The sequence below is a fragment of the Falco cherrug genome, chromosome 14 (genome assembly GCF_023634085.1).
Source record: "Falco cherrug isolate bFalChe1 chromosome 14, bFalChe1.pri, whole genome shotgun sequence".
Classification (NCBI taxonomy): Eukaryota; Metazoa; Chordata; class Aves; order Falconiformes; family Falconidae; genus Falco; species Falco cherrug.
In genome coordinates, this window is record NC_073710.1 from 1904148 (window position 1) to 1928224 (window position 24077).

Consider the following 24077-nt stretch of genomic DNA (forward strand, 5'->3'; position numbering starts at 1 on the left):
ATGACCAGCCCCTGCACGCGGGGTCTGCCATTCTCAACCCCTGCAAGAGCTTTGCCCCCACACTGCTGGCCCCCTGCTATCCCATAGGGAGGGGAGGAGCCCTGCTAGGGATAGATGGGCACAAACACACGCTGGGACCAAGCTTTTTTATTAAAAGAGACTGCAGGGACTAGTGATTCACTGCAGAAGTAAGTGTCAGCACAGGAGAGGGACTTGACTCAACTCCACATCCAAGTGCATCCTTCGTGCAGGAGCACTGCACTGGAAGAGCAGGAAGGTTCCTGCTAGAAGCAGCATCACAAATGCTATTCTTTTCACTTTGGAGAACCATGAAAACTGGAGTGAAACCCCAAAATCAGCCTGGAGGCCCTAGCGACTGTCCCTCCAGCAAGGCTAACCCTCCAGGGGTGGGTTTGCCTGCCTAGCTCGTCACAGCTTCTCCAGCCTCTGGCTTTTGGGGCAAGCAGCAGCACAAAAAGGCCACATCAAGACCTAAGGCACCTGCTAGAGCTGGCTGAAGGAGCTGCCTCTAAAGCAGCAGGGATTTCCTCCCCTGCCCCCTGCCAGGAACGGGTCAGGGCTAAAGGCCTTCACACAGCCATGAACCCTCCAGAGCCAGCACTGTCCTTTGTATCGTGTCCCACACCCTCCACAGAGAAACCGCCCGTGTCCACTTCGATGCTGTGGATGCTGAAGTTGCCCAGTCCCTACAAAAAGAACGTTGCAGGCTGGGGCAGGAGCCAGCAAGGGACCTGCTCTCACCTCCAAGGCCCTGGGGAGGGCTAAAGGGACAACAAGCAATCTTGTACCACTCACGGGGCGGTGAGATGCTCCTAGTGCTTGTGCTATATAAAGCAAACCTCTGCAAGCTGCCCGCGACAGCGAACTGCCTGGGAGCTCATATCTCACCTCAGTTTTCGCTAGAATTTGGTGCAAAGCCTCTTTCTGCCGAGGGATTTTGGTCAAGACGTAAAGGAAGCCGCCACCGCCGGCCCCAGCCAAGCACTGCCCATAGACATAGGGCCGGAGAGCATCCATCATGCGCCCAACAGCCAGCGGCTCGCACCCCGGGGCCATGCATTTCTTCTGCTGCCAGTAGCAATCCAGACATTTGCCGATGAGCGGCAGGTTACCTGCACAGGAGAGGATATTGCAAACTATTTGCCTGTTTCTCGCCCAAGGGGCTGAAACTTGTCCCTGCCTCTCCTGCTCAGCCCAAGCTAAATTCCACTTTCTCATCTACCCAATTCCTCCCAGCTCTGCCTGGCGAGCAAGCAAACCCAGCCCTGTCACGCTGCTGTTTATTTTTAATCCTCCACAGGGGGAAAATTTGCTTGCTTTAATGCTCCAGCTTCCCCTCCACTGTATCGCAGCAGCCAAAAGCCAAATGAAGTCACTGCACAGGCTAGACATGGCCCCCAGCCCCATCACAAATGGCTCGCAGATAATCAACCAGACTCGGCATGTCTAACCCCCCTTCCTCCAAGTCTTCATTCAAGCCTGAATTTTGGGGCATTGCCTGTAACGTGAGGGTGGGCCTGGGGAGGATTTGAGGCTTCTGCAGCTGCAAGAGCCAAAACCCACAGCCTCTGCCCCCACCCAGGACTGCACAGACTCGCCCGGGAGAAGTCTGTGTTTCTTCAGTTAGTAGAAGGGCCGGCCTGGCCCAGGAAAGGGGGCTCACACCTTGCCTCAAGGCCTGGGCACACTCCTCGGCGTTGCTCACCAGCGCGTCGGCGTTTTGCACGGCCGAGGGCAGCCTGGCGTACCAGTTCCTCAGCACGTCCTGCAAGAGGCAAGAACGTCCCTGTCACCATCCTCCCGGCTCCAGCGGCACCAGGGAGGTAGCGCTGCACTCACAGCCTTCGCTGCCAGCCCTGTTGGGGTGGCAAAGCTCTGCACCAGCGAAGGAGAGAGACACCAAAGGTTGCGGGGGGAGCAGAGGCCAGAGCCTGTGGCACCCAGTGGCACCCAGGTGTCACCTGGAGCAGGTTGCGGGCCAGGCGAGTCTTCCCAGTGTACACCAGCAGCAAGTGATCGTTGAGGGTCTGGATAAAACCATTGGGTACTGGGATCTTCTCCACCTCCACCCGGAGTGGCAGCTGGGCCTTCGACCTCCCGATTTTGATGCCGGGCACAAGCCCACCCACCTGGTCCTGCCAGCCACCGCCTGCAGGGCAGAGGGTCCTCAGCCACTGCCAGGCCCTCACACCCCACGGGCTGGCTGCTCCCGCTGGCCACTACCTGTTGTGAGCCTCTGCTCCAGGTGCAGCACAGCGTGGATGAGGGACTCAGTGCTGGCGAACTTCCCAGCCGCCCGGTACAGCGATGCCATCACTGCTCCCGCCAGGATGCTGCTGGTGCCTGCAGGGAGCACAGACACGGACAGGGCAGCGTGGCATCATGTGTGCCCGTGAGGGCTGGGGCTGGGGACAGCAAGGGGGACCACGCCAGTGGTGGCAGCAGGAGGGAATCCCCAGCCCTCTCCCTGCAGACTTACCGAGGCCAGACCCATGGGGCAGCTTGGACCAGGTGTGCACCTCAAAGCCACCCCCAAAGCTCTCAATCAGCTGGGCCTGCAGGGGTTTCTGTGAGGGGAACTGCACGACCTGGGTGCAGATGAAGGCAGCTTTGAGCAAGGCTCCTGAAAACAAAGAGAGCAAAGCTGATGATGCCTGCTGCACTACGTGGTCCCTCACCGCTTCATCCCCAGAAAGGGCCACCCTGGCACCACAGGGTAAGGACACAAAGGGGACATCACAGATGCAGAGCCAGGCCATGCTGCTGGTGACACCTCACCTGGTGCGTGCGGCTGGCAGTAATCCTGCAAGTCCTGCAGCTCCTGGCACACCAGCTCTGCCACCGCCTCGCTCTGCGGCGTCCCGCTGAGGCTGACGAGGCGCAGCTCCGGCTCGCTGATGCGCCGTACCCGAGCACCGATGGGCCGGCACCCATCCACCAGCACCGCCAGGTCCACCACAGCCCCCCCGTGCTCGTATGTGATGGGGGGGGTGTCACTCCAGCCACCTGCCAAGACTCACCATCAGCACCCCACAGCCCCCCAACTCCTCTTCCCCCAGCACCACAGGGCTGAGACACGGCTCATCTGTCTGGGGGGAGCGGGGGACACACTCACCAGAGAGGTCCAGGCGGGCTGGACACACCACCTGCACCCAGTGCCCCAGGGGTGGCAGCTCCGCCCGCCCCACAGTGACAAACTGGCACGAGGACATCACTGCCTGCCGGACAAGGATCTGCTCGGCCCCCTCGTAATGCCGAGCGGCTCTCACCAGCAGAGCTGGCCTGAGAAGAGAAGGATGCTGAGGCCGCTGCCGCAGCTCCTTGACTGCACTGATGCTGCCGCTCACCAGCCCCAACCTCACCTGCTCATCCACTTCTGCCGCTCAGCAGCCAGCTCCCGGACACCGCCGGCGATGTCCCCGCTCTCCAGGCGCCTGAAAGCCGAGGCCCACTCCCTGTTGGCAGCGGGTCCACTCCGCAAGCCCCCTTCCCCTTGCGCCATGCAGCCCAGGACCTCAGCGATGCAGGCGAGCGCCCGAGCTGCAATGCCAGCGTCACCAGCCGTGGAGGCAACTAGAAAATAAAAAGGAGGCTGCAAAGCGACAGCCGGGTTGCAGGTCACCCCAAACCAGCCCACTTCTGCGATAAACTGGCTCCAGGGGAGATGGACTCGCATGGCTTGTGCCCACCCTGGCTTGTCGGATGCCTAAAGGTGCACCCCCATGAGGGTGGGGGTGTCACTGGAGGAGACGGAGACCACCAAACAGCCCTGATACCCAGAGATACACAGCTAGTGAGTCCAGCTCACCCTCGTCCAGTGTGCCCAGCACCGCCTCGTGGTAGCCCTCGTGGACGGCGCTGCGGGCGAGTGGCAGGAGGCTGCTGTCCTGGCGCCCCAGCAGCACCCGCCGCACCTTGCGCTGGCCCTGCAGGAAGAAGAGGGCCTGGCGGGCGCCCAGCTCGGCCGCCTTGTCCAGGCAGGGCAGCAGCTCCTGCCAGGACATGCGCCAGGCCGCCCGCCAGCGTGCCAGCCGCTCGCCGGCCACCGCCGCCGGGGCCAGCAGCCACAGCACATCCTCCAGCCCCAGCACCTCGCAGGCATGCAGCACTGGGAAGAGTCGGGCGCTGAGCAGGCAGCGGCTCCTCTGTGGCATCTCGGCATCCCAAAGGTCTCCCTCCCTGATGGAAGGGAAGCCTGTCAGCACTGCCCTGGGGTTCGGGGACACCTTCCAGGAAGGGAGCCGGGACGCAGGCTGGACTGGAGTGGCTGTGACACCTCCCACTGCAGCCATCCCAGGGGAAGCCAGGTCTCCAGTCCCATCCTGGCACGTGGCACCTACCGTATGCCCGTCCGATGGAAAAACTCAGCCCAGGGCACATTCAGGTAGGTGGCCTCTTCGGCAGGGCTCTGCAGGGGGGACAGTTACACCCTGGCTTTGCAGGGAGCCTCGAGCCACCTCGTCACCCCCGTACCTGCCAGTTGTCAAGGCGGCCAGTGAGAGTGTACACTTGGCAGGGCAGGTCACGCAGCCGGACGTGGTGGCCCTGCAGGACAATGTCATGCAGGGGACAGCCCTGCAGGGCTGGTGAGGAGCCTGCGGCGAGGCCCGAGAGCAGGCAGCCAGGACCGATCTCCAGGGGACCCTGCAGAAAAGGCAGCAGGACCCTGAGTGGCGTGGCTGGCCCCAAAGCAGCCCCCAAACCAGAGTCAGAACCCAGCCTTGGAAGGGGACAACCATCCCGGGAGACAAGTTGGGGCCAGCAGGAGCCAGGGGGACACACTTCGCTTTGTCGCAGGGCTGAAGGGACATGGACTGCAGAAATTCAGGCCAGGTGACAGCCTCCAGGGCTCACAGCCACGACAGAGGCCCCAAAGAGAGGGTCTGCCCTAGTCCCCAGGGCGGGACAGCTCAGCAGTAACAGCTTCCTCTCCTTGCCTGGGGAGGGTGACAGCCACCAGTCCCTAGCACCAGCCAAAAAGCAGCCCTGAAGAGGAAGGGCACCCAAAATCTCACAGCCATGGGTCCCCCATCCCAGCCAGGGTCACCTCACCTTGCTGCCCATTCAGTGCACTGACAACTCAGTCACCCCCACCCCAGCCACATACCTGGAGGTGGCAGTGCTGGATGACACTGCCGGCTGCCAGCTGCACGGCTCCTTCCAGCAGGCAGTTGGTGACCGAAGAGCCGTCCTCCAGGAGATGGGGCTGCTGCCGAGGGCACAGAGGCAAGTAGGACCGGAGTCCAGCCACACAGCCCAGAGCAACCCCCAAAGAAATGTGCATGAGCAAGGCTGGGGCTGGAAGGACGTACATCCACGTGGGAATGGGCTGTTTTGCAGAAGTGGAGGTGGCTGGCAGAGCCAGGCAGGAGCGTCAGGCTGCGGATGTAGTCGCTCGCAGAGGTGGTCATGTAGTCATAAGACGCATCAGGGATGCAGGCTGCAGGGGGGAAGGAGAGCTGTCAGCACACCGATGGCAAATGTGGGTGTGTGACACCCGTGGGAGCCAAGGGCAGCCAGGCTGAACATCCCCAGTCAAAGGGGTGGGGAGAGAAGACCCGGGGACCCACAGCTGTGGGAGGAAACAGCTGGGGGCCAGGCCCTGTGCACCCCATCTCTCCCCATGCAGGGGAGGAGGGCTCAGGGATGGGTCACATCATATTACTGTGGGTTTGCATGGCAAGGTTTGGCGGGGGGGGGGGGGCGGGCTACAGGGGCAGCCTGTGAGAAGATGACAGAAGCTTCCCCCATGTCCAATGGAGCCCATGCCAGCTGGCTCCAAAACAGACCCGCCACTGGCCAAAGCCGAGCTCATCAGTGACAGTGGCAGCACCTCTGTGACTGCATAATAAGGGGGTGGGGGGGTGGAAATTAATCTGTGCCAGCAGAAGGGGGGAGTGAAACTACGTGACAGCCACAACTCTGCAGACCCCCAGGTCAGTGCAGAAGGAGGGCAGGAGGTGCTCCAGGCGCCGGAGTGGAGACTCCTCGATAGCCCGTAGTAAAGCCCATGGTGAGGCAGGCTGTCCCCCTCAGCCCACGGAGCTCTGTGGTGGGGCAGATCTCCACCCACAGCCTGTGGAGGGCCCCACCCTGGCAGGGGGATGCCTGCGGGAGGCTGTGACCTGTGGGAAGCCTGCGATGGAGCAGGTTTGCTGACAGGACTCGTGACCCTGCAGGGGACCCAGGCTGGAGCAGTCTGCTCCTGAAGGACTGCACCCCGTAGGAAGGACCCACAGTGGAGCAGTGTGCGAAGAACAGTAGACCCTGCGAGGGACTCATGTTGGAGAAGTTTGGGAACTCTCCTGTGGGAGGGACCCCATGCTGGAGCAGGGGAAGAGTGTGAGGAGAAAGAAGCAGCGGAAACATGTCATGAACTGACTGACCATAACCCCCATTCCCCATTCTCCTGTGCTGCGTGAGGGGAGAAGGTAGAGAAATGGGGAATTAAATTAATCCCAGGAAGAAGGGAGGGGTGGGGGGGCAGGTGTTTTTTCTGATTTGAATGGAAATAAATTAAAATTTCCCCGTCAAGCCTGTTTTGACCGTGATCGTAATTGCTGAGTGATCTCCTTGTCCTTATCTTGACCCACGAGACTTTCATTATATTTTCTCTCCCCCTGTCCGGTTGAAGAGGGTAGCAAGAGTGTGTTTTTGGCGGGCACCTGGCATTCAGCCAGGCTTAAACCACTACACACGTGCACCCACTGCAGCATTGCTCACCCATGCTAAGAGGGAAGGCATGGAGAGCTGTCCACAGCACGGAGCGGGCGCTCCTCACGCTGGCATCACTGCCACCCTTCACAAAATCCTCCTTCATCATCCCCTCTGCCATGCACAGCACAATGTCAAAGAAGAGGGAGAGCTGGGGACAGAAGGGACCTGTCAGGTACAGCCACACTGACCCCCACCCTGCTGCTAGGTGCTCCTCTCCTGCCACCTCTCCCACCCAAATCTGGCAGCGTGGGGGCAAACAGGCTCTACAGAGATGGCCACCAGCAGCACCCTGGGGCAAGGGGTTCTGTTCCCCGCAGAGGGGCTGTCACCTGGATGGGTGGTGCCCCCGAGTCCAGCCCCATGTAGGTGCAGGCATCCAGAGGAGGAACGACATGAGTGGCCAGAAGTTGCTCAGCAGCATCCGAGGAGAAGAAAACCACCCCACAGACCTGCCAGGACAAAGTGGGGCTGAGGCCGCAGCCACAGTGACACAAGAGACTGGGCTGGCAGGGCCACTGACACCTGAGTCCTGCCATACCAACGGGACAGTGCTGTCAGGCCCCGCACACTGCTGGATCTGGGCCTCCGTGCCTCTGTAGATGATGTCGTGCACCAGCCCCTGGGAGCAAGACCACGCCAGTGAGCTCTTCGGGGAGCCTCAGGCCCAGCAGCCGCAGCAGGGCTAGGGCCTTCAGCACCCAAGGGACTGAAGGGGTGGGGACCCCTGCACCTCCAAGGGACGCTGCTTGAAGTGGGAGCTGCTACCGACCTGCTCATCAGTGAGGTAGACCCCATGGTCCCTGGCATATGCCTGGCTACCAGGCACTGCAATCACTCTGACCCCCTGGAAGCCATCCCAGTTGATCCCTGGGGAGAGAAGCAGAGACCAGTGCCAACTGGGGCAGTGCACGTACCTGCACTGGGCACAACTGCCTGAAAACTGGGCCTGCATCAGAGCAAATGACAGCCAGCCACCTTGCTGCAGGCACAACAGATGCTCCCAAACACACAGGGGTCAGCAATGCCCAAACATCCACACCCTCACAGGAGCACGGTGCAGGCTGAACCAGCTGTGCTGCTGGCTCTGGCCCCTGCCCCGAGCCAAAGCAGGTGCTGGAGGCGAGGCTGGCACCCACTCACCTGGTGATGAGGGCATGGTGAGGAGCATGTCGGTGCTGCAGACCCACACACCAGGTGGGGAGCCCACACAGAGCTGATGAGAGAAGGGCCACGTGCCCAAGGATGGCATGGAAGGGGCCTGGCCCTCGTGGGGCACCCAGCACCCTTACTGCCTCGCTGGGGCACCCAGCACCCTTTCTGCCTCACTGGGAGCCTGCTGAAGGCACCCCGAAGGTTTCAGGGGGAGCCAAACCCACCCATACGCCAGGGTGCCTAGTATCACTCGGCACAAGCCCAGGGCCCCATCCCACAGGCCACACAGACCCGACGGGTCACGGTCCCCGTCCCACAGGCCACACAGACCCGATGTGTCATGGTCCCCAGCAGGCTGTCCAGGTTGCAGACCAGAGCTTCGGCTGGGGCGTCGGGCTCCTCCACGGGCAGGCAGGTGAAGGCCCGGCCGCAGTCGTCGAAGGAGAAGTCCCGGCCCTGGGGGGAGGGGGCACACGGCGGGGTCACGGGGAGAGTGAGGGTGCAGCGGGGGGCCCCCAGCCGGGCTGCAGGCAGGCTCTCACCGTATGCAGAATGAGGATGCGGGCGTCCCTCAGGACATCGGCTGTCACCACCTGGGAGGGCAGAGCAGGGGCCGGTCAACGGGGACGGGCCGGCCGGCCCCCCCCTCCCGCTCCCAGCCTCCCCGGGCCCACCAGAGCCAGCCTCCCGACCCCCCCATCCCCAGCGGGGACGGGACAACCAGCCCCCCTCCCGCTCCCAGGCCCCGTCCCCCCCAGCCCCAGCCGCGCCCCTCACCGTGCAGCCCGCCCGGGCGCTGAGGTGCTCGGCCGCCACCAGCAAGGCGTTGAGGGTGGCCCCGCCGCTGCCCAGGCGGGCCCAGGGGTCCTCCACGGCCAGAAGGAGCGGGGGGGGCCGCGGGCCCAGGCCGCCCCTCCGCCGGCGGGCCTCCAGCTCTGCCAAGCGAGAGGCGGGCGGCGCTCAGAGCCGGGCCCCCCCGCCGCGCCGGGGGGATAGGGCGAGCGCCAGCCCCGCCGCTTGCCTCGCTGGAAGGCGGCCACGCAACCGCCGCGCTGGCAGGTGAGGAGGAGGACGCTCCACTCCGCCGCCATGGCCGCGCCGCCGTACCCTCCCCGGCCCCGGTGAGGCGGCCGCGGTGCCTGCTGGGAGATGTAGTCCAGCCTTGTGCCCGCCGCGGGAGGCGCCCAGCGGAGGGCCTGCATCTCCCAGCGTGCACTGCGCGGCGGCCGCTTAAAGGCACAGCGCGCCCCTACAGTGAGCCCCCGCGCTGTCCGCCCCCCCGCTCCGGGGGGGCCTGAAAGGGGAGAATGGGGGTTTTCGATGTTTTCTGCCCCAAAACGGGTCCCCGCCGGCGGCGCGCACCCCTGAGTGCTCCGGGTCATCCCTGTCATGAGCCCGCCCGGGCTCAGCCCGGCCTCTCGCAGCGGGGTGGGGGTGCCCGGGTGCTGGGGTGGATGCCCGGTGGGTGCTGGGGTGGGTGCCGAAGTCGGTAGCGGAGGGGGGTAACGGGGAGGCACGGGAGGGAGTACCGGGATGGATACCGGGGGGTGCCGATGTACCGAGGGGGGGGTGGGGGTACCGGGGGATGCCGGTGTGCCGGGTGGGTACCGCGATGGGTACCAGACCAGGTACCCGGCGGGTACCAGGTGATGCCGATACTCCGGGTGGATACCAGGGGGATGGTGCCGGGGATGCCTCTGTCCCGGACTGGGCACCGGAGCAGATCCCAGGGGGGTGCCGATGTGCCAGGAGGGGTACCAGGCTGGGCACCGGAGGATACCGACGTGCCGGGGGGGTACCGGAGAGGTACCGGGCTGGGTACCGGCGGATGCCAATGTGCCGGGGTGGTACCGGGCTGGGCACCGGGGCAGCCCCTGGAGATGTCGGTGCACCGGGTGGGCGCGGCGCGGCCCCTCTCGCCTCCTACAAGTCCCACAAGCCCCGCCGGGCGGCCGAGAACTACATCTCCCAGGCTGCTGGGCCCGGCCCCCCGCCCCGCACGGCGCGGCCCGGCCCCGCACGGCCCCGCACGGCGCGGAGGGCGCGGCGCGGCGCGGGGGGCGGCGGCGGCGGCGGGGCCCGGGGGCGCCCGGCGGAGGGGCTATGCCGGAGCCGAGCCAGGTACCGCGGCGGGGAGCGGGCCCGGGAAGGGATGCGCGCACGGCCCGGCGCGGGGGACCCGGGGGCGGGAGCGGGGATGGCGGGCTGCGGCCGGGGGCGGCTGCCGGGGGCTGCCCGAGCGCTGGGTGCTGCTCCCGTGCCGGTGCTGGGTGCTGGCCCCGGGGAGCGGGCGCCCGGGGTACGCTGGATTGGGCCCCGGGGTGCTGGTCCCCGGGGGGATGCGCTGGCCCCGGGTGCTTGTGCCGGTCCTGAGGTGCTGGTCCCGGTGCTGGTCCGAGGGCTGGCCTCGGGGAGCGTGGGCTCGGGCTGCGCTGGACTGGGCCCCGGGGTGCTGGTCCCTAGGACGATGTGCCGGTGCTGGGGTGCTAGTCCCCTGTGCTGGTGCCGGTGCTGGCTCCAGGGAGCGCGCACCCGGGATGCATTGGATTCGGCCCTGGGGTGCTGGACCCAGGATGTGCTTCCTGGGGTGCTGGTCCCGGTGCTGGGTGCTGTCCTCGGCTATCTGCACCTCGGATGCACTGGATTCGGGCCCGGGGTGCTGGCCCCCAGGAGGATGCGCTGGCCCCCAGCAGGATGCGCTGGCCCCCAGGAGGATGCACTAACCCCCAGGAGGATGCAGTGGCCACAGCCGCAGCCCGAGGCTGCTGCCGGGGAAGGTGCTTGCCCCTGGCAGGGGTGTCGGGACTGGTGCTGCTCCCCACAGCCCAGGGGAGCTGCCCCCCTCCAGCATGTGCCCCACACCAGTGCCACGGGGCCCGGACCCCGGGGGGGTATTGGGGGCAGAACTGGGGTGGCCACAGATGGGACCAGGGCAGGAGCGGGGATGGGGACACCAGACCTGCAGGTACCCCCAGTCCCCACCAGTGCCCGTGTGCCTGTAAGGTCCCTCAGCAGCAGCAGTGTGACACATGGCTGCATGACACACGGTGTCCCTTGCCTGGGTGGCGGCGGCCAGGTTTTCACAAACACACCGCGAGCATCCCTGGGGACAGGTAGGAAACTGTGTCACCGGGCAGGGAAGTGTCCCTTGGCAGTGCCTGTGTGCGTGGGGTGCCGATGCGAGCGTCGGTGTGGGATCCCATCAGCATCAGACCTGCTGGGATGTGCTGTCCCGGTGCCATCGGTGTTTCCTGGGCGAGGCATGGCTACCGGAGTGGGGCCCTGGCAATGCCAGGGGTCCCCATGGGTGCCGGGGGCTTGGGTGCTGCCGGCATGGGGGGGGGAAGGTGAGGTTTTGCTCAGGCTCCAGCTGCAGAGCCGGAGCAGTTATTGCAAAGCTCCCAAATATTTCCCCGGAGCGAGGGCTCCCCAGCCCAGCAGGAGGATTTTTTTGGGGAGAGGACGGTGCTTGGGCAGCTCAGGCTGGAGGAAGGGCAAAAAACATGGCTGAGTGAAACCAAATAACATCAACCCCCCAAAACTTGCTGAGTTTCTGTCCAGGAAGGCAGGTGGGCTCTGAGCTGGTGGTTTTGTCCCCCGTTATCTGAGGGTCCCCCAATGGGCCAGGAGCTGGGGGCTCCCCTGTTTCCCCCCCCCCCCCCCGCCCCCAAGTGGTGGCCAGGGCAGTGTGAGCGTGGACAGGGAGTCGCTTGGTGCTTGGGGCTGGCTTCTGCTTTTCCTTCCCCTTTTATCAGAGCCAGATGTTGCATCTGCAGTGGTGACGCTTGGGGTGGGGAGGGCCGCCTTGCCCCCCCGCCCCGACCACGATCGTGCCTGTCCATCTGTCCCCATCTGGCAGGGAGCAGTGGCCCCGTGCCGGTGCTGTGCAGCAACCGCCGTCATAAGCCTTTCCCTCTGCTCCGAGCAGCTCATGGCGGTTCTGGGTGCTGGGGAATGGCAAGAGGCGCTCCGCTCGCCCACGCCGCGCCGGTGCCGGAGGCAGGCAGGCAGGGAGAGCCCCGGCTGCCGCATGCCGGCGGAGCTGGCTGAGGCTTGAATTTTCCTGCCCAAACAAGCTCCAAGCTTTTCAGGGAACAGGCTCCGGTAACACCGAGGGCGCGCTGGTTTCCCCGGCGGCGCTCAGCAGGCTGGATGCTGCCCAGCTTGGCCCACGCCGAGGTCCCAGCGGCTGTAATGGCTTTCCTCTCCTCCCGTTGCATTTCATTCTTGCAAGAGCGCAAACAGCTAATTGCTCTCCAGCAGCTCGGCCGGCTTCGGTGCCTCTCAACGAGCTGTGATTTATGGAAGCCCGCCAGTCTCCGGGGGGGCTTGGGATGTGGTGGGAGAGGCTGGGAATCTCCTCTCCCCACCCTGCCCTGCTCCGTGTCGGGCTCCCGGGGATCTCTCAGCTCCGCGTCGCTCTTTGCTGTTGGCATCTCCCAAAAGCTTTTTTTTTGAGACTGCAAGAGATTTGAATCCCAGCTCCGTGGCAAAGTTCCCAAAGATACCCCCAAAACCGCACATGGATGAATGGTGAATATATATAAACAATTTTTAGTATATATTTATATGCGTGTGTGATAGATGGATCTTTGTTTTTTCCGTACTGGATGAACAGTTGAGGGACAAGGCTCTAAAACAGCCCCGCAGCAGCTCGGGAAGCCAGCGCAAGCTGCAGTCACTTTGCTCCGGGTGCCACCGTGTCCCAGCAAGGGACTTCTGATCTGCAGCAGTAATTGGGCTAATTAGGAAAATGCAGATGCTCCCCCTTCTCCCTCGGTGTCCGAGCAGAGCCCCAGCTAGCGGAGAGGAGAAGTCAGGCTCCCTCGCCAGCGGAGCTGCTCTAATTTTACATGTAATGGGAGTCCCCAGCAGCAACTGGGCTGTACTGGGACCGATGACCTCTGGCCAGGGGAGCCTTTTATGACATCGCTGTAATAAAATCTTACAGGTACAGTTTTCCAAACAAGTTCAACGGCCTCTAAGCACCTCCCGCAAGCAGAGTAAACCTTGGTCAGCTTTACCGTGCCGCCCTGCCCTATGCACCGAGTTTGCAGTTCTCTGCTCAGGTCGTGTCCTGGGGGAGAGAGGGGGGCTGTGGGTGGCAGCACCCATCAACCAGCCCTCGAAAGCCTTTGGGTTCCCACCGCCTCCCGTCCTCGGAGCTGCTGAGCCCCAGGGAGGGGGACAGCAAAGCGCAGGGGCCCCCGCGTCCTTGCTGGCTTTCCCTGGGCAAAAGGCCATGGCCAGCGGCAGCGGCGGCGCCTCTGCGGCGCGGCGTCCGCCCTTCCTGCGCTCCTGAGCATATTTTCCCGGTGAGGCACTAAGCGTGAACCTAACGGGCACGAGCTGGTAAAACAAGCCGTGGTGGTAGAGGGGGAGCAGTTCCCTCCTGGCAGGAGGCTTGGGGTGCTGCTGGTGGGAGGCTTGGGGTGCTGCTGGCAGGCAGACGCAAGGTGCTGCTGGTGGCTCCCTGGGTGCCGGTGATGGAGGGTGAGCGGGGGCCCTGCCCTTGCTGGGGAGCACTGCCTGCTATGGCGTGGCCATGTCCTTGCAGGCGGCTGAGGATGGGGGGAGACCAATTTGGGGGTGTCTGTGGGAGGCAGCCCTGCTGCGACAGGTGGGAAGGGGGGCACGGGCCGGGCAGACCTGACTGACCCCAGCTCGTGGGAGGTCTAGATGGAAATGTGGCCAGCAGTGGGTGGCCAGCTCCCCGCAGGGCCCGGTGGCTTTGTACGGGGGGGCTGGGGGAGGACGGGGGAGAGGAGGAGGCAGAGGAGGGTGGTGAGCCCTGGGCTCTGCCTTCTGTGGTCTACGGGGGGCTGGCTGGCACCCCCACCCACTAGCCAGCCCTGAGCCCGGCTGCTCAGTGGGACCCACCTCAGTGGCACCTGACCCTGTGGTACCTGACCCAGGGGCTTGCTAGCACCTGATCCAGTGGCACTTGATGCTGTGGTACGCGACCTGGTAGCTTGATGGTACCTGATCTGGTGGTCCATGACCTGATGGCTCAGTGGTACACGACCCGGTGGCTCGGTGGTACTTGATCTGGTGGTCCATGACCTGATGGCTCAGTGGTACGCGACCTGGTGGTTCGGTGGTACCTGATCTGGTGGTACTTGATCCGGTGGCTTGGTGGCACCTGACCTGGTAGTACATGACCTGATGGTTTGGTGGTACCTGAGCTGGTGGTCCATGATCTGATGGCTCAGCAGGACGTGACCCAGCGGCTTGGTGGTATCCACCCCAAGGGCTACCCCATGGCATGGTACCCGACCTGGCAGTACCTGAACTGGTGGCACCCAGTCTGGTGGCTTGATGGTGGCTGGCTCGGTGGTACCCAGCAGCTGAGGCAGTTGGTGCAAACTGGGGACTCTGGGGTGGGTGCTGGGGGCGCAGGGCAGCAGGGCTGGGTCTGCCCCTGGGCTCTGGCAGCACTGGGGGCTGGGGGGGCAGCGTGTCCCCGCTGCATCAGGTTGAGTGGCGAGTCCCCCTCCCCGCCTGTCCTGCCTCGGGGAGGATGCTGCTGCTCCCAGCACAGCAAGCGTGACCTTGGGCTTGTCAACCCCTCCGGAGCGCAGGGGCTGGGGGTCCCCTTTTCCCCACAGCTGCCCGAGGAGAGCTGGGGGGCTGCGGGGAGCTGGCAGAGGGTAGGGGAAGTGGTGCTGGCAGATGGCCGAGCAGGGCCCTTTCCCAGTGACGGGGGCATCAGCTGTGTGGGCTGGCACACGTGGCTTGCCTGTCCTGATGAGTCCGTGCATGTGAGCTGTGGGGGCGGTTGGCTGCTTCTGCTGCTTCTGCCCATGTGTGATTTTTTTTTTTTTTTGGGGGGAGGGGGGGTGGGGATGGCCAGACAGGCTCTGCAGCCAAAGCTCCCCACACCCAGCATTGCCCCCTTGGGCAGCGCAGAGGGCTGGGCTGGAGTGGGTGCCCCATGGGGTCCCCACTGTGCTGTGGTCGAGCTGAGGGGCTTGAGATGCTGCTGGACCAGTCCCTGCAAGCCCCATCCACCAGTAAGGGTGGGAGCATCCCTTTCTGAGCTTTTCCACTGCTGGCACCTCCCCTGTGCCCCCACATCCCATAGGAAATGGCCTTGGTGATGCCTGGCTCCATCCCAGCTCCGTGCTGGGGTTTTGGCTTCCCCCGCTGTGGGATGAGCCAGAAATAACACCTCTGGGTGCCAGGTGCAAGGAAATGCTGGAATTGCTGCCAGTGCCAGCCTGGGGAGCAAGGAGGGTTTAAGGCATGGGAAACCCAATTAACTCAGCTCCATTAGCTGATTGAGCTGGCTGATAAGAGTATGATTAATTAAAAGGATGAAGAATAAGTTACCGGGTCCTCGCTGCTCTTGGGGTGCGGTGATGGCTTAACCCATGAAATTGGCTTCTCCTGTTAATACCCAGTGCCCGGCTGCCACCGGCTGTCAATGCTCCATGGCATCGCTCAACGGCAGGGAGAAACATCCTTTTCCCAATGCTGAGTTTGTTCCCTGCTCCCTCTCCCATCCAGCTTCCAGGGAGGAAAAAAAGAATCAAAGGGAAAATACAGTCCCTCCAGATGGGTGACATGGAAAGGACCTTTTTAATTAACTGTGCTTTTCTCGCCGGGGCTCGGTTTGGCTTTGGCAGCCAAGTAATGCCGAAGGACAGGAGTATCGTCCCTTCCCACGCTGCCCCCGGCAGATTCCTGCTCGCCGTTCCCAGCTAACGTGAGCTGACGGCCCCGGTGAGCAGGGGTGCTCCTCGGCGTGCTCCCTAGCTACAGCAGCGCCTGGGGGCCACGGGAAAAAGCAAATTGCAGCGGTTTGATGAATTTTTGTAGTAATCCTGCTCACTGAAGCCGGGCCTGAAACAAGGACAGGTGGCCACTCGGTGTTCCTTTCTGGCTGGGGCTGAAGGAGGTGGGAGAAGACTCAACTTGCTTCCACTCCCTCCTCTTTCAAAAAAAAAATCCCCTACAGCTCACTTTTTCCACCCGTGACAGCAGGAGGGATGGTGGTCCAGGGTGGGGGGTCCCTGCACGCTTCTCCCTCCTCTGTCTGCAAAAGCCAGGCGCTGCTGCGGCACCCATGGTTCAGCAGTGGTCGGTGATGTCCCTGCTCAGGGGCCATGGCATGGGGACACCTGGACACCCAGGGGTGCATTTCCCAGGGGAACCTTCACCCCCAGCATCCCTGGGAGCAGTAGCAGCCGGTGCAGGCAGCGTTGCCTCTGCTCCCCTCCTCTCCCTGCCCTAAGCAGGGTAACATCCCATCGCCCGGTGACGGCTCCTTCCCATGCCCAGCTCATCATTTACCGGCAAGGGAATTGGTGCCAACAGCCTCAGGATATCTTAGAAACGAGCAAACAAAGCCAACAAGACCTAAAAAAGCCAGATGGGGATGTGCTCGATGGCATTATGGCTGATGGGGAAGGGGAAGGCATCCTCCAGGCCCCAGAGCTGCTGGTCATATCGCTGTAGTGTTCACCCTGAAATTAAAGATTATACATCCTGAAATGAAAGATTATATGATTGGAAAGATCATCCAACTGAAAAAGCAGTGGAGCGATTTGCCAGGACCTTTTAATAGCCTCACTTCATTATCTCTTGCAATCAAAGAGAAACTCATGTTTGATGAGCACTTGGTCTTCAGAAGGCAATTAAGGAGACCTGGGGATGAACTGGGGAGCGGGAGGGTATTCAATGGTATCGCCAGTTTGCCGGGCTTGCTCACCACCGAAGAAATCCTGAAATCCCCTGTTATTGTAAGAAGGAAACATCAAAACCCGGTGCAAAGAGTCCCTGCGGGGCTTTGTGTGGCGGAGGCAGGCTGGGTTCGACTTCGGGAGGTGGCAGGGAGGTGCTGGCTGGCGCTGAGCTACATATGGATACATAGGTGCCACGGCCCTGCTGGGGTCATTAAGGAGCAGGGCAGATGGAAATAGCCCCCAGCCCCTGCTGGGAGAGCGATGACTCAGATAAGCCGCTGGTGTTTCGGGATGCTGTAAGGCGCGGGAGCTGGAGGATGGTTTTTCCCTGCCTGTGGCCGGGGGCAGCGGTGGGAGGCCCCGGGATGGGGCTGTACAAAACGCGTTCCAGATGCTGGCAGGGCTGGGATGCAGCAGGCAGGACCCGGGCGAGGCTGGGGAGCCGGAAAGGGATTTTTCCCCCTTTCACCGGGAACAAAAATACCATGAGCACGTGATAGCCGATTTCCTTTAGCCTTTAAAAAGCCCCGTGGGATGGAGAGCAGCGGGAAGAGGGGAAGGGGATCAGCCCATCCTGCTCGGCGTTCCTGCCACGTCGCAGCTAAAAAAAGCCCAGAATTTGCCTTTTACCTCCCAAACCTTCCCGCCTTGTGCATCCGGGGGGCGGGGGGGGCTATAGCTTTTTACTGGCTTTCTCCCAAACTCCCCTCAACGCAAACCCGCCGTTTAACAACCACCCCTGCTTTTTCCGCTGGCAGCAAGCCAAGGAACTCGTTCTCGCCGGCGGTGCATGTGCCGTGGAGGCGTATTGAACCCCCCCCCGCGCCCCCCCGAGCCAGGAAAAAAAAAAAAAAAAAGACTTGGACAACGATCGTGGACGGGACGTGCACCCGTTTGCTGGCTCTTTCCTTTAGGGGCTGTTGCTGCTCGGAGAAATGTTTGACGGCAGGTTAACGATGGGGGCAGGGGCCGGCTGTGCCTGGCTGCGCGATGGGCTGGGGGCGGGTTTAGTCTGTGCTTGGGTCTCCCCCATCCCAGCAAGGAGCTTTTTGGGGGAGCTCGGCAGCCTCCGTCCCTGGGAAGAAAGCCCGCGTCTTCCGGAGGATGTTTTTTTATAGGAAAGCAGCATCCCGGGGCCTGCCAGCTCCTAATTAGCACTGCCGGCCTCGGCATCAGCCTAACTGGGGCTAGACCTGAGCTGTGGAGGCGATGCTGCTGCAGGGTTTGGCCTGGGGGGGTCCTGCCGTGGCACCCCCCTCTGCAAAAAGCCCTGGAGGGGTGTCACATCTCCATCCCCCGGGGTGACGGGTCCTGCCCCAGGTTAAAAGCGGATTTTCAGCCTTTTTTTTTTTTTTTTTTTTTTTTTGGCTGAGGAAGCGGGGGTCTGGCTTTGCCCCCCTGGCTCGGGGGGCTCAGCCACTCCTCCCGTCCCTCCCTGGGCGCAGGCGCCAGCACCTCTGCCCTGGCTATTTTTACCCAGCGGGATCACGAGCGAGCGGGTGACCTTCCCCGAGGGACACTGCCACGTGGGGGGGGCACAGCCGCTGGCGTCGGTGCCCGGGCACCCGCCGGGCTGCGAGGCGGCTGTTTCCCGGCTGTCTGGGCGGTGGCGGCAGCCGGCGCGGAGGCTGCTGGAGGGGCTGCTCGTGGCTCGATAGAGAAGGAGGATTGAGCCTGCAGAAAGGAGCCGCTTGTTTGGCTCTGGAGGCGAGTTCATGGCTGAGCCTTTGTCTGATGGATGGGGGGGGGGGCACAGCCTGGGAGCTGCTGAGGAGCTGGCGTGGATGGCGATGCCGGCATCCCGGCTGCCTTTGCACCCTGTGCCTGCTTGTTCCCTTTGGGGACGGCTCGTGCCCCACGGCCCCCCGCCAGGGACAGGCTGCGGGGCATTTTACAAAGCTCGACTGGGACTAAACCCCTCAGCCCCCAGCGCCCCCCTCCTGCCTGGTGCAGCCCCCCAGCTCTGCCATGTGCATCGCCGTCTCTTAACCTGCCGCCCCCCCTTCCCGCTCCAGGCCGGTGCTGTGGCTGCGTTCCCGAGCCAGCGGCGGAGGGCAGGGTGCCAGCGGATCAGCTAAAGCCCAGGGACGATGAGCACTGCCGCGGCCAAGAGCCAGCCAGGGCCGGGACCCGGAGGAGCCAGCAAGGCGCAGTGCCACGGCTGAGGCCAGCGTGCTGAGCCGTGCCGGACCCCGGTGCCGCCGGCTGGCAGCAGATGCTCTCTGCCCGGCACGTGGAGCCGCCGAGGGCCCTCGCCACGGCCGGGCCACGCGGATGGAAAGCTGCAGCCCAGCAGGTAGGAGCCCAGCACCGGGGGCTTGTGGCAGGGCTCCGCGTCCCCCCTGCCACCGCCGTGGTGATTTAAAGCTGTCGGTCCTGCAGGGAGCCCCGCTGGCCGGCTGACGCCATCCTGCGCTCTATGCCCGCGCCCTATGCCGGAGCGGGCGCCCTCCCTGGCTCAGCCGCCCACCGACCATGAAGTGCTCGTTGCGCTTCTGTTTCCTCTCGACCGCCTTCCTGCTCGTCTTCGTCATGTCCCTCCTCTTCACCTACTCCCACCACAGCATCGCCTACCTGGACCCCGGCGGGCTGGGCGGCATCCACCGAGTGAAGCTGGTGCCTGGCTATGCCGGCATGCAGCGGCTCAGCAAGGGGGGGCCGTACCCCCGGGGCTGTGCCTGCCGCCGCTGCCCAGCCGAGGAGGCCGGCGCTGCTGAATGGTTTGACGGGCGCTATGACGGCGCCATCTCCCCGGTGTGGACCAAGGAGAACATGGACCTGCCGCCTGACGTCCAGAGGTGGTGGATGGTGAGCAAGGGGTCCCCATGGGTCCCCCAGCCCCAGGGAGCGCCACGATGTGCTCCGGCACAGGGGGCCAGCCTTCTCCACTGCCGCTGAGGCGGGGCCGCTGGTTGATTCCCTCCAACCTCCTTCTCCCCCCGCAGATGCTGCAGCCCCAGTTCAAGTCCCACAACACCCACGAGGTCCTGAGCAAGCTCTTCCAGATCGTGCCAGGCGAGGATCCCTACCGCTCCCGCGACCTGCACCGCTGCCGCCGCTGCGCCGTGGTCGGCAACTCGGGCAACCTGCGCGGCTCCGGTTACGGGCCGGAGATCGATGGGCATGACTTCATTATGCGGTGAGGGCAGGGGACCGCTGCTGGGGGCACTGCCCGCCTGCTCAGCCCCACGGGCAGCACGGAGGCGTGGGGCGATGCTGGCAGCACCCGGGGGTGCTGAGCTCCTGCTGTGCGCCACAGCAGCATCTCTCCAGGTCTGCTGTGTGATGCCGGAGGGGCTGTGCCTGTGTTGTACGCCACAGCCAACAGCCCGGCTCCAGTTGCTCGGTCAAGGAGCCCATCGTGGGTCCCACCAGGTGCTGGGATGGGTGGGAGTGGGTCCAGCCCTGCCACCTCCCCTGGGCTGGCTGGGGGGTACCCTCAGCTCATCCCAGCACCCTGAGCATCAGCGGGCTGGGAAACCGCTCCTTGGCTGCGCTCAACAGCTCACGGGGGACACCCGTGTCATCTGCAAGGGACAGGGTGGCTGGGAGGGGGTGCCACCTTCCCCACTCTCTCCCTAGGATGAACCAAGCCCCCACGGTGGGTTTCGAGGGTGACGTGGGCGGTCGGACCACACACCACTTCATGTACCCCGAGAGTGCCAAGAACCTGCCCGCCAATGTCAGCTTTGTGCTGGTGCCCTTCAAAACCCTGGACCTGCTCTGGATCGCCAGTGCCCTCTCCACTGGCCAGATCAGGTTGTAAGTACCCATCGGGCACCGGCAGCACCAGGCTGGATGCTTCCCGACCGCGGGGCTGCTCCCACGGCAGCAGCGGGGACCCACCAGTTCCTCCCTCCCGGAGAATCCCCTGGCGCCGGTCCATGGCCAGCCCGGGCTAGGGGACACGGTGCCCCTGGGAACTCACCTGCCTCTGCTTCTTTCCCAGCACATACGCGCCTGTGAAGCCTTTTCTGCGGGTGGACAAAGAAAAGGTAAGGGAAGGCTCATACCTGCTGCTGCCATGAGCACCCATTTGGCCACAGCCCCCCTCACCCCACCATCCCCCGGGGTCCCCGTGCACGTCTCGGTGCTCCTTCCTGGGGTGCCAATGCCAGAGGGAGCGTGGCCAGGACTCCAGCCCTAACCCCAGCGCCTCCACCCAGGTGCAGATTTACAATCCTGCCTTCTTCAAGTACATCCATGACCGCTGGACGGAGCACCACGGGCGCTACCCCTCCACTGGCATGCTGGTGCTCTTCTTCGCCCTCCACGTCTGCGATGAGGTGGGTGACAGCTCCTCAGGGCCCTCCGCTGGGCTGTGGGATCCTGGCTGGCATGGGCTGGGTTTGCTGGGATCCTGGACCTTGCGGCGTTAAGGAGGGAGGTGGCTGCTTTGGGTTCAGCTGCAGCGGCTTCATCACTTGCTCTGGTTGCCTGACACCACGGTGATGGACACCCTTGAAGGGTGGGGGGGACATGCAGAGGGATGCGGTGCGGTGTGAAATCCCCCCAGCAGCGCCGCAGGTGCTTGGCTGAGGGGGTCCCCAGCCCAGCAGGGGGGTACAGGTTGGCTCACCCCCCCCTCCTCACCGCTCCAGGTGAACGTCTTTGGGTTTGGCGCTGACAGCCGGGGCAACTGGCACCACTACTGGGAGAACAACCGCTACGCCGGGGAGTTCAGGAAGACCGGGGTGCACGACGCCGACTTCGAGGCGCACATCATCGACATGCTGGCCAAAACCAGCAAGATCGAGGTTTACCGGGGGAACTGAGGGCTGCGCCTCCTCCGGCTCCCCTGCGCCGGCCGGGTCCCGGCTGCCCGTGGGGCAGAGGGCAAGGGTCTCCCGGCGGCCTCGGTGATGAGTGCCGGGTGGGCAGCGCGGCCCCGCGCCGCTGACGGCGCCACCCTGGCGAGATTTGGTGCCTCCAACAGCCAATCAGGTTCAGAGCTAAAGGAGACTTTTTGCTTTCTTTTTTTTTTTAATTATTATTATTATTATTATTGTTATTATTATTATTATTATTATTAAGAAACCCAGCTGAGAAAGGATTTGTAAACACAATCAATGACTGAGCGGGCGGCAGGGGTGTCCGCCTCACATCTCTTTACAGTCAAACCAAATGCTGCTCTTTTTAAAACAAGACAACCCCCACCCTGATGCTGGGTGACTCTGGGCAGCGCCCGAGCATCATGTCCGGGCCAAGGGAGCCGCGGTGGCTGAGCAGCCTCGCCAGTGGAACCAGCTGCTTCTTTCTTCCTTTAATTTTGATTATTTTTTTTTTACCCACCTGAGGCAGCCGCCACCATTGCTTGCCCCGGGAGGAAGGCTCCTGGCATCCCAGCGGGTCCTGGCGCAGCTGGCAAGCGCGTGGACCCACCGCATGGAGCCGGCGGCTGCGGGAAGCCGACCCTCGCCTGTGCTCCGCTGCAGGCTGGTGGCTGCTCACAGCCGGGCCGGGACAGGGAGAGGAACCCTGGCTTCGAGGCTGGGCACCCGCGCCCCTCTGCCTGAGGATTGAGGAGGGGTAGGACGGGTGGCGGGGGCGACTGTGCACAAGGCAGCTAAGAAACCCGCAGGAGCGGCAGCCCCGGATGAGCTCTGTGAGTGCTCGCAGGATGCTCAAGGGATGCAGGATGCAGCGGTTGCGGGATGCAGCAGCGGGTCCGGTTCCACCGGAGGGTTGGAGACAAGATTTCCCTTTGCTTTCGGGCTGGGAAAAATCCAGATTAGAGATAGCTTTAGTGGGCGAACAAACCGTGCTTTTGCTTTTGTGTTGCTATAAACAGACAGCTCTGGTGAGAAGCTGAAATCCCAAAGTCTTTGCTCCGTTTGTGAGGGTGGGGCTTGGTTTACACCAGACTGGTACAACCGGTGCCCTCAGGGTCCCCGGGGCTTTTCGGGCTGGACAGGCTGCCCCACGGCACGAGACAGGGGGTGCAGAAGGAAACTGTCTCCCCAGAGGTGTAATTAAAACCACTTTCTTTGGGGCAATCAGGTGGGTGGGCTTTTTCTTTGTGGGAGATGCTGGAAAGCTCAAGAAAAAGGCAATCATGGAAAAGGTCCCCTGGAGAGGGACCTTCCACCTGCACAGCCGGTGATGGCAACGGGTGCTCAGCGCGGTGGTGGCACCAGCCCCGTGGTGCCGGGACTGGGGCAGGGGCAGCCCTGCCCGCACCACCTGGTTGCAATAGCTGTTTGAGGAACAATCACCATAGGGTTTTTGGAGGTGTTTTTTACCCTTTTGTACCTGGCTTTTCTGTAGCAGCCTCTTACCTGTTTTCTCTGCTTCAGTTTGGTTGTTTTTCAGGGTTTTCTTCTTTTTTTTTTTTTTTTTTTTTGAGGTTTCTCTCTGCAATCATAAAACATGAGGGTTTGGGGCACCTGGAGCAGGCACTGAGCATCCCCTGGGCTGGGGAAATTAATCTTTTCTGTCCACAGGGCTTTAAACCCCTGAGTTTCGTGGTGGGTTTTGGTAGAAGCGGTGCCGCCCCGGCGCGAGCAGCCTGCCGCGACCGCCATGGCCAGCCTCCAACACTGCTCCGAACCCCGCGCCACGGAGGCAGGTTGGAGCCCCGGTCTCCACCTTCCTGGGTTGGTTTTTTCTAGGGGAAGAAAACTAAAAAACCCCACAAAACCATGAGCAACAAGAGTGCCTTGACCATCTCCTGTCAGCTACGCTGGGCTGTGCCCGCCGCCGCGCCGGCAGCAGGGGCTCGGCCGATTTATCTGACAGTCGTACCTGCTTCCCTCCTCACAACGGGCTGGATCTGAGCTGGGAGGTGCTGCTTGGAGAGACAGGGACACATCCAGGCCACCATGCCAGTGGCTGGAGGGGCCAAATCCGGCGTGATGGGGCTGGACCAGCTCCTGCTGTGGGCTGGGCAGGGCCAGGCCAGACAATCACAGGGTGAGCGGAGGTGCTGGGTACCAAACGCGCCGGCAGCACCGTGCCAGCATCCTGCGAAGGGCACGCTTGCCGCTCCTTGCTGCCCTGAATTTTTTTTTTTTTGGCTAACTTACTTCCTCTACTCCGCTTTGTTTTAATTATTATTTTAAATTTTTATTTAAGCTGTCCCGCTAGGACTCACGACCACTTCTGTTTCTCTGGCAGCGCGGCCACCGGCAGGAGGAGGGGGCCGCGGGCGCATCGCTGACAAGCACCACTGTACTGTACATAGAGGAGATGTAGGCAGAGGCTACGGGCAGGGAGGGGGCGCCCAGGCTTGCCCACCTGGCAGGGGCAGTCTTCATCACGGGTGCCTGATGGAGCACCCATCACCTCCCACCCCGCCAGGAGAGGGAGAGACCAGCGCTCCGACCTCAGGCCGGGAGCAGGCGGGTGGCTTCACCCGTAGCCTCTGTGTACATAGGTACTTCTGCACACAACTGTCTTAAAACAACTTTTTTTTTTTTTTTAAAAAGTCAATAAAAACCACGCATCGGAACCGCTCTGCGTTTTCCTTCTGGTAGCCCTGCCTGCTGTGCCTTCACCTGC

At 63.0% G+C, this 24077-nt stretch overlaps 2 protein-coding genes across 9 annotated transcripts; one reads left to right on the plus strand and one right to left on the minus strand.

The window, feature by feature from the left end:
• Positions 1–132: 132 nt before the first annotated feature.
• On the minus strand, positions 133–9020 carry FCSK (fucose kinase). 4 transcript variants are annotated; one of them, XM_055727037.1, is made up of 23 exons: positions 8912–9020; positions 8668–8825; positions 8433–8483; positions 8221–8346; positions 7879–7951; positions 7508–7605; positions 7277–7357; positions 7068–7187; positions 6745–6886; positions 5334–5461; positions 5129–5230; positions 4495–4665; positions 4362–4429; positions 3830–4200; positions 3384–3594; positions 3137–3303; positions 2800–3027; positions 2501–2644; positions 2245–2364; positions 1983–2170; positions 1687–1786; positions 910–1133; positions 133–707 (listed from the first exon to the last, which is right to left on the minus strand). In XM_055727037.1, exons 1-23 carry the CDS (start codon positions 8979–8981, stop codon positions 591–593), a joined length of 3258 nt encoding a protein of 1085 aa, XP_055583012.1. In that variant the 5' UTR covers positions 8982–9020; the 3' UTR covers positions 133–590. The 4 variants fall into 4 exon arrangements, with proteins under 4 accessions (XP_055583012.1, XP_055583013.1, XP_055583014.1 ...); XM_055727038.1 differs by lacking the exon at positions 1983–2170 and having other exon boundaries at positions 1685–1786; XM_055727039.1 differs by lacking the exon at positions 133–707 and having other exon boundaries at positions 911–1133; positions 1685–1786.
• An 852-nt stretch (positions 9021–9872) lies between these two features.
• Positions 9873–24027, plus strand: ST3GAL2 (ST3 beta-galactoside alpha-2,3-sialyltransferase 2). 5 transcript variants are annotated; one of them, XM_055726355.1, is made up of 8 exons: positions 9873–10011; positions 18593–18873; positions 18960–19385; positions 19523–19716; positions 20160–20339; positions 20527–20572; positions 20744–20863; positions 21179–24027. In XM_055726355.1, the coding sequence occupies exons 3-8, from the start codon at positions 19053–19055 to the stop codon at positions 21350–21352; spliced, it is 1047 nt and encodes a 348-aa protein (XP_055582330.1). In that variant the 5' UTR covers positions 9873–10011; positions 18593–18873; positions 18960–19052; the 3' UTR covers positions 21353–24027. The 5 variants fall into 5 exon arrangements, 4 of the variants coding, with proteins under 4 accessions (XP_055582330.1, XP_055582331.1, XP_055582333.1 ...); XM_055726356.1 differs by lacking the exon at positions 9873–10011 and adding an exon at positions 12511–13205; XM_055726358.1 differs by lacking the exon at positions 9873–10011 and adding an exon at positions 13224–13242.
• The last annotated feature ends 50 nt before the right edge of the window (positions 24028–24077 follow it).